Source organism: Momordica charantia (genome assembly GCF_013281855.1).
Source record: "Momordica charantia cultivar OHB3-1 chromosome 1 unlocalized genomic scaffold, Mcharantia_2.0 BLBB01000001.1, whole genome shotgun sequence".
In the NCBI taxonomy this organism is placed as follows: domain Eukaryota; kingdom Viridiplantae; phylum Streptophyta; class Magnoliopsida; order Cucurbitales; family Cucurbitaceae; genus Momordica; species Momordica charantia.
In genome coordinates this window covers 23560787-23578881 of record NW_028275157.1, presented here as the reverse complement: position 1 = coordinate 23578881, position 18095 = coordinate 23560787, and the positions used below count along the sequence as shown (strand labels likewise).

General features: G+C 34.7%; 2 protein-coding genes across 5 annotated transcripts; one reads left to right on the top strand and one right to left on the bottom strand.

Annotated features, from left to right (window-relative positions):
* The first annotated feature begins 391 nt into the window (after nucleotides 1-391).
* LOC111015698 (Chaperone DnaJ-domain superfamily protein) lies at nucleotides 392-4332 on the top strand. 4 transcript variants are annotated; one of them, XM_022290802.2, is made up of 7 exons: nucleotides 392-987; nucleotides 1538-2058; nucleotides 2148-2215; nucleotides 2668-2721; nucleotides 3286-3375; nucleotides 3503-3679; nucleotides 3876-4332. In XM_022290802.2, exons 1-7 carry the CDS (start codon nucleotides 509-511, stop codon nucleotides 3915-3917), a joined length of 1431 nt encoding a protein of 476 aa, XP_022146494.1. In that variant the 5' UTR covers nucleotides 392-508; the 3' UTR covers nucleotides 3918-4332. The 4 variants fall into 4 exon arrangements, with proteins under 4 accessions (XP_022146494.1, XP_022146493.1, XP_022146495.1 ...); XM_022290801.2 differs by having other exon boundaries at nucleotides 3280-3375; XM_022290803.2 differs by having other exon boundaries at nucleotides 3280-3375; nucleotides 3808-4332.
* Nucleotides 4333-4547: 215 nt separating this feature from the next.
* Nucleotides 4548-16214, bottom strand: GPS1 (geranyl diphosphate synthase 1). The gene is made up of 12 exons (XM_022290864.2): nucleotides 15812-16214; nucleotides 13888-13980; nucleotides 12652-12732; nucleotides 12458-12529; nucleotides 10793-10924; nucleotides 9581-9667; nucleotides 9242-9313; nucleotides 9048-9133; nucleotides 7742-7874; nucleotides 7132-7221; nucleotides 5443-5541; nucleotides 4548-4974 (listed from the first exon to the last, which is right to left on the bottom strand). The coding sequence occupies exons 1-12, from the start codon at nucleotides 15956-15958 to the stop codon at nucleotides 4795-4797; spliced, it is 1272 nt and encodes a 423-aa protein (XP_022146556.1). The 5' UTR covers nucleotides 15959-16214; the 3' UTR covers nucleotides 4548-4794.
* Between the last annotated feature and the right edge of the window lie 1881 nt (nucleotides 16215-18095).

The window sequence follows — 18095 nt, the reverse complement described above, 5'->3', positions numbered from 1 at the left end:
ACCTAAGTTAAAAATGCATTAGTCAATTAAACTATATTCATGTTGTAAATGCGATGATTGGTAAAAAATTTCAACCCACCACTGGTCTTCATAAAAAAAAAATTTAGTACAATATTTGAGATGAAAATCGAACTCACAATCTCGAATGGAGATATGTGTCAATAAATACTGAATTATGCTTATTCTGACCGATCTCAATGAAATTAAAAATAATTAATTTTCTCTCTAAATGAAAATTTTCTCATAATTGACTCGAAATTATGAATTGATATCATCTTTAAGTCATTTATTAACCACTAGAAATTAATACTTACGTTTATTTTTTTAAAATTATAATTTTATAATTTAAGTAATTTATAAGAACTCAACGTTGTGTCAAGAAATGGAAATGATCACTTTTTCAAAAGCTCCTTTTTCATTTCTCTCTATATATAAACTTAATAGACTTTCTTGGCACTGTATATTCCGGCGACTAAGCCTCCTTCTCGCCGGTGAAATCTCCCGTCAAATGGACGAGTCTTGGAGAATGAGGATGGGGATGCCGGAACTCCCTCGCCGGCGATCGACTGAGGGGCCCTCGATGCAGTCCCTCCCCAAAGGCGCTGGACCACTGAACCCCGGCGACTTCTCCGACGTCTTTGGCGGTCCGCCGCGGAGTGTCCTCTCGCGGCAATTCTCCAGCGAACTAGAACAGAAGCAGTACGATTTCTTCTACGAAGAGATGTTCCGACCGCCGGAATTCTTTTCTTCGGCAAAGAATGCTGGTCGGAGCTTGCCGGTTTTCAGGATTCCGGAAAGCGGCGAGGGATTTTACAACGACATATTTGGATCGGATCATGAGCGGCGATCGAGAGACCGGTCAGGGCACAACTCGAAGGGGAAATCAAAGTCCAACTCATCGTCGGTGTTGAGCTCCGAGGAGGCGAGCCCTTTCCGGCATGTGATCGGAAACGACGTAGTATTGTCCTCCTTCGCTGCGAAGCTCAGGTATCGGTTTTCCTGCACAACTGTTTTTGGCATACTTAAATTATTTTGACGATTTTACCCCTGCCAGTGTGGCGGGTCTATGGGGTAGTGGACAAATAAAGGGGCACGCCGTCTTCTTTTGTATCAAAATTCCTCTGAAACTGATTGCTATTTTGTCTGGGGGCTGAAACATTTACATCTGATTTCGTTAACCTTAATTAACATTTGAATTTGAATGAATGTGGTTTGGAAAGTATCATCAATTCTCTTATCCAGCTGAAACTCTGGTCTATTTTTAGCTTGTAGAGAGAGATTTATGATTTCTGGGTTTGATATTGAAGGTCTACTCACTTCTCTGTATGATATCTCTGTTACATGAAAACAATGAGACAAACAACAAATCAGCCTTGGCAATTCACTTCAGATGGTGAATTCTTAAGTTGAAATTCACACCAATTTCAGTCATCAGCTTTTTAGCTTTGCAACATAGTCTGCTGAATGTTTTTGGTGGGAGTTTAGCAAAAGCATGCTACTAATGATTTTTAGATATCATTGTTTTTGGCTCCATTAGGCCTATCAATATCCCAACAAGATGGAACTCGTCAAAGATGAAGCCAGAGGAGCATCAGAAGAAACAAGGGATTCCCTTCTTTCCGTTCAACCGTTCTGCCGCCGTGGAAAATCAGTACGTTGATAATGAGTTCAAGGAACCTTTCAGGAGCTCCTATTCAGGGTTTGCTCGGCCGGTGACATCTCCAGAAACTATTAGTCTTGAACCAACTTCATACAGGAGCATGAAAGTATCTGTGGATGATTTAGAACCCAATTCTCCATCATCTGCTGTCTCTTCACTGTGTGAGGTGTCAGGGGCGAAACCTGATATTCAAATAAATGTGTTGGCAGAAGAAGATGAGGATGAAGTAATGAGCTCTTATGTTATTGAGATCGGTTCCGATAACCGGGAGGGGACAAACGAAGCAGTTGCACTTGATGAAGTGATTGCTTGGGCAAAAGAAAAGTTTAATACGCAGACTTCTGAGACAGATTTGAGTACAAGGCAGAATGATAGTGAACAATTTGTTGAAACTGAAGGTAATTAAACAATATCTTTGTTTGATTTAACGATTGGTCTATATTGAAGATCCATGCATAATCATTCTTTCATTGGTAATATCATGCAGGACGGTCTGGTTCATGTGAAATTAATGGTGGACAGTTAGGAACGCATGACATAACTCAATCCGCAGAGGTAAGCCATTGTTTTCTCAAAGCTTTATAATTCTAATGCCAATAGGAAATTTAAGATCATCTGAAAGTTTTAAATTGATGAAATCAACAATAGAGAGGGTAGGATGCTGAAATACCTTTCTGTAAATCTCAAAGATGAAAAACAGCTCATTCCAGTCTAGATCGTTAAACAATCCTTTCTGCATAAAACAAGTTTTTGCTACACCCGAAACTCCGGATGTTTACTCAGTAATATGACACAACAATATCCTCTGATTAATATATCAAGTGTGGTTTATGCATAATTCCTATACAGACATTTTACCAATTTATACAACTTTCAGTTTCACTATTTTGTATTTTCAATGTGTGAATCCCCTTCCTTACAAAATGAAGGACAAAGCTTGTTTCATTTGTTAATGAAGTTACTAGTTCAAATTTTTAACATTCTCTACATTTTATTTTCTTTTAAAGGTACAAGAAAAAATTTGGTCAGCTGAAAAGGAAAAGGCAGAGTCTGAAAAAGATGTAAGCTTCTGATATGAACGAACTTAAAATGAGGAAATTCCAAGAAAAAATGTTTTTTTTTGTGGTTGTATAAGAAGTTTTGGTGTCTTAAAAGCTTGCTTCATGGGATATAATTATATGGCAGCAGGTCATCTGCACTTTGCAAAAAATTTTTACTCGGGTTTGGCAATTGAATAACGATACAGGTTATAACTCTTGATGCAAAATTTTCGAAGTTTATTGATGGCACATATGATTTAAAATTCAATCAACTAGCCTGATATTGCTCCTCATTTAACTCTCTACGCAAAAATTAGTTGGATCTTGAAAGTATTATTTCAGATTATTCTATCACACATACTACTTTGGGTGCGAAAGGGTTCATGACCTTGACACAATTCAATTCCCAAGAAGAAACAAGCTAAAATCAGTTTTCTTTTTGGGTCAAACTTTAACCAGAAACTGTTGATGTTCACTTTCTACGATTTCAACTTATCTACATTTCACTGGTTTGACATTATTGCTCACGGTTCCCTTTGCTAAGAGAGGAGATTTTAATTAGTAATTATGTTTTGAAAGTTTCAGATGGAAATGGAGGATATAGATGAAGATATAAAGTTGTGGTCTTCCGGCAAGGAAACCAACATCCGGTTGTTGCTTTCAACACTCCATCACGTAAGAAATTTTCTATTGACATCATGAAGCCACCCCCCGCCCCATGCATTCTCGTATTTTTGAACACTGCAATGACATAAAATTGATATGCTAATTAACACAATAGTCTTGTTTACAAATGATTCAGATTCTATGGCCGAGGAGTGGCTGGCATGTAACACCACTTACAACCATTATGGAGGGTTCACAGGTGAAGAAAGCTTATCAGAAGGCAAGATTATGTCTCCACCCAGACAAGCTGCAGCAGAGAGGAGCTACAGACATGCAAAAATATGTGGCTGAAAAGGCTTTCACTATCCTCCAGGTAACTCTTTCTTTGTAATCTCTGAACCATCTATATCAATTATGAAACCAACATGAATCAAGTTTCAGACTAAATTAGTTTTATAAATCAAGTTTCTGACTAAATTAGTTTTACTGGAAAAAACTTAGACAAGAAGGCGTGGACCGCATAGGAATCAATGAACTCGGAACTTATTTTCTTTATGTTGCAACCATAGGAGGCATGGACCGCATTCATTTCCCAGGATGCATTCTTTTGATAAATGGACAACTTGGAACCCTTCAAAATTCAGGTAACTACAAGTGCAAACAACTGGGAGCAGATGGGGATACTCAATAGCCGAAGGTCTATGTTTGGCACAACAGGTTGAAGTGTGGCAATACAAGAAGTTCATAGATCTGATCTGCTTGCAAGATTCCTACATGGTCTTTTGGATGATTAAGGCGTAGTATGGTAAGCGAATGAGATGAGAATATCAGGAACAGTTACCCCTTGGTGTACTATGTGTATCTGTATGTACGTAAATTTTGAAGGTGAAATATATTTGATTTGTTCTTTATTTTGTTGTGTCTGTAATTTGAGGGAAATTAAGGAATGTTTCAGGGCACGAAACAGAGCCATTTTAGCAACTTATTTTATCCTTATAGAAGAGGCAAGGAGTCCGATCTTGGTTCTCTCTGAGATTCATGTCAATTTTTAATTGCTACCATAAACAATTTCAGATCATAACATCAGTGGGATTTGGTTACACTTCAATAATACAAGTCATTCAAACAATACTTCATATTCGATTGGTGCAACAATTTCTGTCCATTGAGATAGTGAAGGGGCCTATGAATAATGGCATCCAAATATCTAATTAGTATAAGATGTCAATAAGACCACAAGAGACACAGGAAGTGGTGCATCAGTATGGAATTACAAAACAAAATTCTGGGTCAACCTTCATGCTCCACATTTTAATTTACACAAAAGGGGGGGAGGTGAAAGTATGTTTTGTGAGGCATTATTGAAACAAAAAGTTGATAAATTCAAAGAATATTGATAGCGGAAAAAATTATGAGGGGAATTTGTCCCTCTGAAAATGGAAAAGATATAGTTCTAACTATGATGATGGTGTACACTAATCTGATTTCTCACTTTGTTCTTGTAATGACTCTTTGAGTGAGATCTACAAGTGCCCTTCTCGACCTTCTTACGTCTTCATCATCGTTCTCGGGTAGAGAATCGATAGCTTCTGCAGCTAGATTGGCATGTTTTGCTGCTAGCTCTCTTGCACGTTGTATTCCACGACTCTTCCCGAGGTACTCCATTGCCTGCATTTTTAACACATGTCAATCAACTTCCAAAAGCTATACTTGGCCATCCATTCTAGTAAATGAAGTAGGCAAACAAATAGCAAAGACAATATCATCAACAATATGCAGACTCCTAAAAAATTATGCCTAGGAACAAATAAGTCGGTTCTTAACCATTCAGATGAACAGGAGTAAAACCAATGAGATTATTGTATTATATTTTTGCAAAAGTACAACCAGAGCAGATTCTGTGTTGCAATGATAATTTATGACTAACTTTCATTCTTGAAAACAATATTTTCATTTCACTGTCACAAAGGACAATCTACAGCTCTTTTGGGCAAAGCACCTGTGGAGTGTATGGAAGGGTGGCCATATAAGTTGTCAGAGATCATCAGAAGGACCAGGTGAAAATAAATCTGGTGAATGAAAAATGATATTGGAGATCAGATCATGTGTTATATTACTGCTTTATAAATAACTTACGATATCGATGTTTCTAGGATTGTCAAAACCACGATCCACAACCGTACGCAACTGGGGGAACTCTTCCATGGCAAATAATAATGGAGCTGTAATGATTCCCTGTACAAAATCTCCATGTCATTTACAATGACTAAAACAACATGAAACATCAAAATCTTGCGTCTAGAAATCAAAACATTCAAAAGATTCTTTCCTCTTTTCTTTTATTTATTTTGGGGAGGGTAAGGGAGTGTAATAAATAGGTAGCCTGAATGAAAGACGTGATAAGAATAACCATCTCTCCTCAGATGATGTAATACATATTTTTCTCTATCGCCATTTCCTTAAAAACTAAGCTTTCATTGAAAAAGGAAAGAAAGAGAACAAAAGAACAAGTCAAGAGCTTAAAAAATAAATAACCAACCGAAATGGCCCACAAGTTTTGGAGACCCACATCTAACTCTACAAAAAATGGCTTCAATCCAAAATAACGAGACCTGATAGATAATTACAAAAGTCCTTAGATATTGATGCCAAGTAGAGGCGTTAAATCTAGCTAAAGACCACACCTCGTCCTAAGATCTCTCCCCATACCTGAGAATACTATTACTCCTCCCTAACCAAAGGCCCCGCAGAACTGCAAAGAAACCAGAGTGCCACAGAATCCAGCCCTTATCCCGCACCGGAGGAAACAAAAGGAACTCCTCCACAAGAGACCTACAATCTTAACTCCTGGCCAAGCACGCACCAAACATATATCACCATTTCCATTTACTATCATACTCAATATCCTCAGAAAATTGTTGGAACAAGCAGTCTCAAGACTCTAAAACAGACACAAACCAAATGCACATCAATCATGTAATTTAATGATCATGCCCTCCTTTTCAGTTCAGATAACCACTCCTAAATACTTATTATACTTCATCTCCTGACGATCTTCCAACAGTTTCAGACCTTAAAATTAACCTTAATAAAAGCAAGGAAGCTGGATTAATGTTCAAGATGAGGAAGTTCAGGGCAACAACCTTTTCCCTCATTCTATAACTAGCTTACTCGTGCAAGTTGTAAATCTTACTTTGAGGGTAATATTTGACCGTGGGCATTCTAACTCTAGCTAAAGAGAAGATTCGAAGGAAGCCCCAAAACTGAACGAATTCAAGCTCATCCAACGGAACAATATCAATTCTAAATCTCTATTTCAACCAATGTTCCTTATTACTAACTTTCAAGGATGATAATTTCAGCCAAGTCAGCAGTCTCCATTGAGAGAATGATGAGGAAGCTTTTATGGGAAGGTCTTGATGATGAGATGTTCACATTTGTTCCTTCAAAGATGTAGTCTTCCAAACAAGACCAGCATATCGAAGTAACATATTTGGACCTTACCTCAGATGTGATCTCTCTAGAAAAGTAAGGCTTCAACCTTCAATGAAGTTTCCGCCCAAGGCCCTAGAAATTTTTGGGGGTCAGGTTTTCAGAAAAACTTAAAATTTTATGGTCTAGTTTCTTATTATATCATTAGAAGCCAAATTAGGGGGTACTTTCTAAAACTTTTTTGGTTTTTAGGAGAACATCCCATCCTCCATTTTGTGCACCGTTTTGGTTCATGAAATTGTTCCTTATCCAAATTCTTCATAAAAGAATAACAGTAAGAACTAACGCATAATAAAATTTCAGATGCAAACATAATCTGCACAAATGAATTACATGGCGGATGTCAGATAAAGAACCCTTTCCAAGTGAAGCAGAAGTCCCGGTGAAGTCAAGAACATCATCAATCAGTTGATATGCTAACCCCTGCAAGAGAGAGAGAAAGGCAGAGATCAGCCATAAGAAAGGAACATCATATGGACCCCACCATTCAACTGGAAAAGAAGTAAACTTCAAAACTCTGCCAAATAGCACGACAAAAGAGTGCATCATGTGATGTTCATCTTCTCTGTGATATAGGAATGCTACTTCTGCAAACATTTAAAAGAAAGCTGCACAATAGACAGTCCTTGCTGCAATCATTTAGATATTATTAGAAAAATGAAAATTTCTTTAGAAAGAACCTCCTACGGCTGAGTAAGTTTGCACATAGAGCAAAGATTCTAGGAATTATGCATCCTTCAATATGAAAAGCTAGTATTGTATCCCATAATTAAAAGAGAAGTAATAAGTTTTAGTCCCATTTTGACATGCTTCTATGCTGAGACATGGCCAACACTAATTAGTTTTGGCAAGAAGCGTGAACCTTCTCACGAGGCTTTTGGGAAGGAAGGGAAGGGGGGTTTGATGAAGAACAAAAGAACAAAGAACTAAAGTGGTCACATACCAGATTTTTTCCATACTCGTAAGCCAATATCGCAACTTCTGCTGTTTGTCCAGCAAGAATGGCTATAGATTTGCAACTGTTCGAAATCAATGATGCAGTCTTATAATATGTCTTCTGCAAGTAATATTCCATGCTGCAATTCAGAATCATTCAAGTTAAAACACAATTATCAATAAGCATTGAAATGAAATATGCTTTACAACAGTTTTTTTTTTTAGTTCACTATATAACAGTTCCCCCAACGCACACTTGGAAAAATATATATATATGTCTGTGTGTTAAACCATTAAAACCGGAAAGTTCAATTCTGAAAGCTTTTGCCATGGCCGTTAACTCCTCCATTCAAGACCGTCGAAAAGCAACCTTCAAAATCTTTTCAAGATTGCTTTAGCTGTCATGTACATTTGTTTTACGAAAATCTAATTTTTCTATTCACAACCTTTTTCTCACTATTATTGCTTTCCTTTGCCCTGGGCTAAATAAAAAAACTATCTGGTCCTCTGCTGTTTATTACATATATTTGTGAGATTCAGAATATTACAACTACGAATTAGTTTATCTCAAAATAGAAAACAGTAAGAATGTAGTTGCAAATCTACCATGTATAATACATGGTGCAATTGGCAACAGAAGGCAGGTGACTTTTTTTTTTTTTTAGAAGAAACAGAATATTTCATAAACTTGCAATATTTTCTACTTGATAAATTGAAAAAGTATTCTTCATCGCTTTTACAAAAATTCCTCTGGTTTGAATTGATACAAAAAATAAACATACTTACTAATATCATCGAGTATAGCTGTATAGGAAGTATTCTAAACCACAAATTTCATTAGGTCCCTTATTTCATTTTTTCAAAATTAGGTTCTATCTTTCGTTCATAAACTTGGTTGTTGCCAAGTGTTTTTGCTTAGACAATGATAGTTGTATAATGAAGGAAACCAGAAAATTGTTGCTTTGTACAAGCCAGAAAAAGTACAATGAAAATGTGCAAAATCTGCAATTCACTCTAAGTTCCTGAAGAGGAAGACAAGAATATAGCATAGTCATTGATGATTCACATTTTCAAAATCAGCAAACACATCTGCATCTAACAATAATTGCTACAAACATGATGTTGAAGCAAGATCAAGCAAAATATACAGCAGAACACAGAAGTAACGAAGTGTCTTATGCCAAAAAAAAATGGGTAACACAGTGGAACAAATGTGAGAATTGTTGAAAAGCAGTATATATTATCAAGTATCGATATCCACTGTTCCACAAGAAGAAATTCAAACATATACAACCAAAAGGTGAACAGTATACCTATAACGTTGATCAGATGTTGTAGTCATTTGCATAGTTTCACCAGTCACGAGATGTTCAACAACTTGTGCTATTAATGATACCACCTAAAGCAAAAGGGGGTAATGAAGAAATTTAACAAGACTAAAAAACAGATGCATGATGCCAATACCAACTAATACTGCGCCTTCTACAAGCATGGAAGTAATGCATACCTCTGTGTTTTTTAAAGAGGCGAGTGTAACACACGCTCGAGAGAGCAAAAAGTCTCCAGCTAAAACTGATATCTATAAAAGCAAACATAATCACAAGGAATGTTAGAATCTACAGCAACCAAAAGAATTTTGCAGACAACTGCGATAAAATAAAGAGCATACTTGTTATGAAAAAAGAGAAAAGAATCCAACTTGATAAAATATGGGTACTCTTCTAATGCAAAACATTGAAAAAGTAACCATAAATTTCCATGTCCTCTATCATATTAGATACAATCACGTAGATCCACGTGTTTCAGCATTAGCATCATGACAAAGCTAAAGTTCATAGAAGACTACCTTATTTCCCATCAGAGAATTTAACGAACTAATGCCACGTCTTGTGTCTGCATCATCCAATACATCATCATGTAGAAGGCTGGCCACCTAGAAAATATAAAATATTTTCAAGAAATAACTTCAGAAGGAAAATGGGAAATTTAATAAAAAATTAACAAAACTAAAAAATGTTGTACTAGCACCGGATAAGATGACCAGGACATGAACGCAATGAAAAGTTTGCTATTTTCGAGAGTTTGAATCTTTGAATCATTTTTGCTATTTCATTTATCAATGAAAAGTTTGTTTCTTGTTTAAAAAAAAAATATATGAATATTATAACCCATATCAATGAACTTTCCATTATAACGTTTTCGTTTTAAACTATGATATGCAAATGAAAATATGCTACGAAGGAATGGACAAATTTACAGAAAACATCTCTGCTTCCTTTTCCTCTTTTTGTTTTCCATTTTTTTGAAAAGGAAACAAAGTTATCATTTGAGGTAGCGGAAAGATACGGCCCAAAATATGAAAATGATTCAGGTCACCAAAGGAGCTCACAGAAGCCCACCCTAATTTGAGTTAACATACAGAAAATCAGGAAGAACAAGCAAATTAACAAAATAAAAAAATCTCAACCCATAATCTTCTCTCCCTTCAAAAACCCAGTAATTTCCAGCCCCCAAAGGATGCCCTTAACCACGTTAAACGAAAAAAACTTAATTTTTCCTTTGAACATCGTGCTGAACACTAACTACTCCAAATTCAGTTTAACCTTACCAGCAAAACACCAGGAAAAGCCAAAGATTAAAAAATAAAAATAAAAACAACCACCCCACACACTTCTAATGATAAAATGTCTTGTGACAAAGATTTTAAAGATAATCCTTGAGACTAATAGGAAATGAAATTCAAAATCAAACATATCCATACAATTATATGCCAAAGGTAACTTATATGTTTTGCATTCAAAGTATTGTTTCTCTAACATCTTCAGTTAGTAAAGTCTGATTTGCAAGAATGCAATAGGCATAAATTCAATTCCAGCACATGAAAAACGACACATCAATAGACTCTAGATGTACTTCGTTTATATAGCCATCCTCACAGGAAAAAATAAATATAAACAAAGAAACATATTTACACTTGGCCCCTTATTTTCGATCCCTAACTCAAGCAAGCAGTTCTATAGAAGACAATGAAAGAAATTAAGCATTTCAAAGAACTGACATGAATCATCTCAGTGATTTCGGCTACACATTGTTGTCTCGTGCGTAGATCCATTGTCAAATGGTCTTCTACAGGATGAGGAAGAGGTTTAGGTATTGGCACATTTAAAGCAGTTGACATCAGCAATAAAACCTGCACATAAAAATGCACTAGAATAAATAACACATCCAGGTCTGCATCACTCCAAATACACTACTCATTTATACTGCTTTTCTCTTTTACCAACTATGCGGGTTCTCGTCAAATTTCCAACTAGGAAAACAAGTTGTTCGCCATCTTCGTGTCATGAAGTCGAGGCAGTGTGATATTTAATACTTTTGCTTTTCTTAGTTGTCATTAAAATCCAAATTTGTGATATCCTTTTTTATATATAAGAAATTGCATTGAGACCATACAAAAATACAGGCTACGGCAACCAGGGGAGCCACAAAACAAATCGAGAAATGGCTCAACTTCAAATAACTGAAACTTAAAAACAAAGGGACACTCAAGAAGTACTTGAAAAGCCAAAGGAAGACAATGAAGTAAACCACACTCAAACCTCCACCTAAGCTATCTCTACCCCGTCAAAATCCTCTAACAAAATATTCCGAATGGTAGCAAAAAACAATTGCTTGCCAAAGAACTTTCCCTATTTCATGAAAGAGAGATTGAAGAATAACTATTCGTTGCATCAGGACCAGTTTGATTAGGAGCAGAAGACACCTAAAAAAGCTTGAAAAGCCTCCACCAAAAGCTTGAATAACTTCTTCCCCCCTTCTGTTATGTGTTTCCTTGTATAATTGCACTCTCTCTCTTCTTCTTTTCTTGTGTGCAACAATTTTATTACTAGGAGGAAAATTACAGAGAAAAATAACGAGGCATCCTCTCAAACCAAAATCTAACACTTCAGAGACATTACAAAAGAAAATGCCCAATTCTTTGATGCAGCCATCATGTTGTTTAATGTGCAAAGCAAGTGGGGAAACCCAAAGGCATGTCTTCTTCTCATGTAGCTATGCAGTGGTCTGTTGGAAAAAATTTCTATCTATGTTTGGAGTTTCATGGGTATGGGATCTGGAGGTGCCTCAAATCATTTTTCAGCTTTTCAGTGGGCTGCAAGCAAGCTCTAAAACTAATCTGCTTTGGGCTTTTGGAATAAAAGCTCTTCTTTCCGAATTATGGTTCGAGAGAAATCAACGAATATTTGAAGGCAAGAATCGATCTCCTATGGAGTGTTTCTCAATCGCCAAATTCAAAGCCTCCCAATGGTGTGTTCGTTCCGATCTCTTCTCTTCTTATTCTCCTAGTATGCTTTGTATGAATTGGGAGGCTTTTATAACTCCCCTTTAAGGAGGTTTCTTTAAGTTTATGGTTTTTATTTCTTCTAATGCTTACTTTTATTTATTTCCTGTACCTTCACTCCTATGGGAGTTTGTATCTTTGAACAATTTTTTTCATTTTCATTTATCAATGAAAAGTTCGTATCTTGTTCAAAAAATATAAAAAAAACATTTCTCCTTCCAAAATCCATGTTGACATAAAAATATACATATTGGCAAAAAAAATTAAACTAATAGTAATAAACATGGGACAGAATAAAAAATAAGCATGTCTGTAGAATGGTAACTAACATCTAAAAAGTTTTGTTCCCATAAAAAATAAACAACAAACAAACAAATATACCGTTGGACGAAATCTCTTCCCTTCAACGCCCAGTTTGAAGAAATATTCAGCAGCAGAAGCAAGTTTTGGAACCTGTATCAGATAATTTATAAATATTATTATATGAGAAAAATCCAACTATAATTGGAAGCTTCTCGAAGAATATAATTTCAAGCATCATTTTTTCAAAAGACATTAATAAAAGAATCAGATACCTCAGCAACTACCATTGCCCGTAGTCTATTGGCAAGGAGCGATAACTCGTCTGCAACAAGTGAGAATGGATCAAGCTGTTCCTGAAATTCATTGCATCACAATATAATGTATAGACAAAGAAAGGTGTCAAGAAGACTACTAATCGATAAATTAAATTCCACAGTTTGAATAAAACTGGAACACACATGAAACAAAAAGATTAATGCTGGCTATGTACAAAGAAAAACAAAGCAGAGGTTAGAAGCTGTTCTGTGTCATTTTTTATTGAGAATGGAGTTTTTAAAATAGTTCTAGGATGGAAAAATGAATATAAAGATTAAAAACAAATGTCTAGTACAAGAAAGATTAAACTCTTCAAAAATCAACCTTTGCAAGTACAACATATTTGTTATATATGGTAATGAATTCCAAAATTTTAGATTAATTGGAAAGCATCCTCTAACTAAATCAACCAATTAATTCAAGGTGAGCCATGAGCAAAAATGCACACTTTTAGAATAGAACTTTTAACAGCGCACTTATTCTTGCCAAAGAAGATGGTTGAGTGACCATGCCTGGAATAGGCATTATGGTACAAAGATTAAATTACATGGATTATACAGTAACCGGAGAATTGCAGTTGTGAAGATTCTATTTAAGGTTGATCCAAGTAAGACTTCTAAACTTAGAAGAAGAGTGATTATTGGAACCGAGAACAAACGACAAATATGGAGAAACTTTTTCCTGCATTAACTCTAAAATTCATGCCTAGCAAAAAAAAAAATGAAAGATAAGGTAATGATTTCACACCTTTTTTTTTTAAGTGGTCAATTAAAGTGGTCGTTATCCTCTGAAACTTCACACTTTTTTTTATACAGAGACAAAATAGTTGTGTTTTTAAAAAAATGGATATTGTCCAACTCCAGTGAGTTTACAAGAAACAGCTCCATTACAATTGCAAAAGGCCTTAAGTACTAAATCTAGCCTTCTCGGCCACCTCTTCCATCTTGCTTGGGCCAGGCCTCAGTGGTGTATTCTTTGCAAACATGCGTTTGAGGACCTTGATCATATTCTTCGGAGGTGCCAGTTTGCTTAGTCGTTATGGGAGCGATTTCATAGTCTTAATGAAAGCTCAGTTTCTTATTAAAAAAAAATCATTTTGTAATTACTTATGTCACAATTGCTGACTTTATTATTATCTTGATGCTTATCATAGAAGAATGTATACGAGAACCTTGACAAAATTTACAACCTACCTCAACTAAAGAGCTGCTTTGATGATGAATTTGACGTCCCAAACCATGCAAAGTGGGATAAGCCAAGTACATGATTTCTCTGCATCCTAGAGCCTATAAATTGCCAGCATAGTAACAATTAAAATTTTGGATGATCAATATATGAGCAAACAGATACAGGTTGAACTTCTGGAAATTCATAATGTATAATATACTATATCTAACCTCTAAAATAACCATAAAATATTCCGTTGTATTATGATATAATAATAAAGGTTATTCTTCATGAGATAAAACATGAAATTGAAGTACCATTTTAAATTCAATATGTCAAAGCAGGTAAAATACACCACTAAAGTACTGATATTTCCTAGTTCTTACAAGTATTTTAAAAATATAAAACTTGATGAATCAAAACCAATCCAACCCAATGATTATATGATTGAGTTAGGTTGAGCCTGTCACCTAACTAAGGTAATTTGAATTGGTTAAACTTGCAACTTAAAGAAGTAGTTGGGGCCCATAATTTCTATAAGCCTAACCCAAACCAACCTAAAAATATCCCTAAGTCCTCTTAGCAATCATTTCAAGAGACCTAACTCACTATGCTAAAAGCATGACCAAACGAACAGGGAGCTAAATAGAAGTCGCTAAAAAATAACTCCAACTATTAGAAAGAGAGCAGAAAAGTTCCTAAAATGATTAACACTGACTAGAGAAAAGCATTTAAAGAGGGTCAAACTCCAGGCTTCTACCCAAGAACCATCCATCCCTAGAAACACCCTTCAATAACTATCCAACCTAATATTCAATACAATCGCAGAAAAATAAAATCGCCATAAAACTTATCCTTTATAACAAAAGGTCAGGCACAACAAAACTTCCTTCATCCAATCACAACAACTCCAAGGAGAAGCACATGAGAAATGAAGGATACTCAAAAAAAATCCCAATATATTACAAGATAGGCCATAAAATGTGGATGAAATTTTGATAAACAAGTTTGCATAAAAAGTGTCATTGAGGACAGAGAATCGTGAAAGAAGATCTCATATTAAAATTATTGATATTAATTTGCTGAAAGCCTTCGGAATTTGTGTTAGAGAAATCTATTTAAAAGACAGAATTGAATAGGAACTGATTGGAGCAACCACAGCGAAGAGCCTGGATTTGTGTTGGTTATACGAGCAGGTGAGCAAAAGGTCATGATACCAAAAATATATCCTAAGGTTGTGATAAATTAAAAAACAGAATTAATACGTGCCCCACCAGAACATAATATTTATAAGACTGAATTAAATAACATCATTAGAGATATGCCATTGCATAGCTAAGTTGCCTTAAACCATTTGTTGCGAAAGAGGCTCAATGCATGCTGTTTTCAGGCAAAATGATGAAAAAACCATTGCGATCTCAGTGGAAAATACACGTCCTAATTAAGAGATACAGGATTGTTTCCCTTACTAATGAAGCATCGTGTATCAAGCTAGTCGACAAGAACAAATGAAGTTTAATTAGATGATTCAACAATATGTAGCATAGCACTCCTCAACCGAACATGGTAACATTGGCTGAAAACTCGAGTAGGAGCTCAGCTTAGTTGTGAAATTAAACCGACGAATACTTCATCTTAGTGCCAGGCAAAATCGTCTCAATCAAATAAAAGCCTCGATCACGTCCAAGTAAAAATTCCCATTAGGCCTAAACTGGATGATCCCACTTACAGGCCATGGAATAGCAATAGAAATCAATAAACCAATCACTAAACTAAACGTCCATTACAATAACCAGTTCGGATCTTCATTCAAACACAGAAAATCCACCTGGACTTCAAATTCCTAAAGCATAAAGTTCAACAATCGCAAACTCGTAGTACCATTAATAAAGCAACCACTTTTCCGAGGACCCAAATACAAACTAAACGAAAAAACCAAGTGGCATTTACCTGCCGATCAGATTCCGAAGGATGCAAAGAGAGAACATTGGGTAGAAGAACTGGACGAGTATCTGATCGATTAGAGAGGAACCACCAACAACAGGAGCTGTTTCTGGGAATCCTCGAAATCCGGGAAAGTCCTCGAGAAAACAACATCCTGAGACCTGCACCTCCCAGAGTAGCTTATACAGAGAAGAGGGCGTTTCTTCTGAGGGAAAAGAGGCACGGCGAGAAATTAAAGAAGAAGGGTCAGAAGAAAAAACCCAGTGGGACAAAAACGAAGGCGCCGCCGCTGAAGGCTTTGTGATGACGACGGCGAAGCACAGCCATAAACTTAGCGGTGTAAAACTACAAAAGCGAATGCGCCTTTGTAGCAGCAGCAGCCTCCTCAAGCCTGCCCTTTCTTTCTACTTTTCCACCGTTTGTTTTGTCAAAATTAATAATTCACTAATTGTGATTTTTTTTGGTTTTTTCTTTTACAAATTTGACAATTTAATCATTTTAACTTCCAATTCCAATGATTTGGGAACTTGTCAGTGTAGACTTCATTTTCATTGATTCGTCTAAAATTGGGATTTCGATTAACCCTAATTACATTTTGCAGAACTTTACTTGAAAATGGCAATGGAGTAGCATTTTAATAGACAAAAAATTAATGAACTTTATTAATTGAGTAACACGTGTTAATTAGGTGCGTTCAAAAAAATTTATGACTCGAAAAAATCGATCAACTCAACCCAACTCGTATAGTCTGTGTTAGGTTATAATTTTTGTTAGTTGGACTAAATTTAAATAAATGAAAAATCTATAGATGGGTTCGGTTCAATGGTTCACTTAAAATATGTTTGGATTTAATTGAACTAACCATAATTTATTATTAATTTTAAAACTATTTCTTTTTCTTACCGTTAAAATTATATTTAGTTGTATTTATTTTAATTTTATTTCATTCAATAATTTTATATATACTATTTATTCTACAACGACTTTTAAAAACAAATTTTTAAGTTTTTGGAATGTTCTTTTCCCATATAGATAAAATCAATTTACGAATTTTGATTCACTGTATATAAAAAATTATTATTATTATTATTATTATTATTATTATTATTATTATTATTATGATGTTGTTATACGATACTTTGAATAAATGACTCAAATAATCCGAACCAACCCAATCCAAATATTCTACCATGGTTTTTTGGGTTTCGAGAGGTAGAGCATCAAATACTTTTAAGAAATAAATTTTTTGATTGGAATATTAATAAAATCGAAGGATCCCTCGAGGGATTCATGGAATGACTTGCACTTTTACCGCTAAACTATGTTCGCTACAATGCAATTTTTTTTTAGCACCTAAAATTATTTTATATAAATTGACATTTTGTCGAAGGCGAAAATAGGCCGTAGAAAAAATTTACAATTTGAATAATTGAGTTGAGTCTAAAAAATACCCGAGCCCTCGTTTCTTGTCCAAACAGAACCTCGATTCGACTCAACCCAATCCATGAACAATCTTAGTACTAACATATGAACTTTACCAAAAGTTCGATGGTTCAATTTCGTTCTTACGGCAATTCAACTAAATGTTGTATTAAAAAAAATTAAAAATATATTTTCTCTGTTAGATTTTCAGTGGTGGTTAGTATAAATAACCAATGTCACATTTACTTATCCACAATTGTTCCAATCGTAATGAAAATCAATCGTTATGTTATTCCATTGATGTTGTTTACCATAAATTTTCTGTAATCGTAATTAGAATTCATTTAATGTTGTTTACTAAAACGATATGAAATCGGAATCAGATATATGATAATTACTAATATACCCATTTCTCCTTTTTAGCTAATTACAAATATATTATTATACTAATCTTATTACAATAATAATATAGTTTAGTTTATTTTATTACTATATTATTTTTAGTAAATATTTTTTATTATAACAATTTATCAAATATTAATACATAATGAATAATTAAATACATTAAATAAAATATTTTTTATTATAACAACTCAACTTTAATATAACATATTGTTACGTTTTGTTATTCTAATATTTAAAAAGAATAATATCTATTTAAAAAATTTATTGATATTAATTAATATTAGTTTATCATATTATATAATAAAATTACATCAAACTCATAAAAAATGGAGTATAAATGGAGAAGAAATCATAAAAGTATAAAAAACAAATAAAAAATTATATGTATCTAATCAATGGCTACATTAATTATAATATATATGTGGGGTCTACGAAATAAGGAATAAAAATGAGATTGATGGAT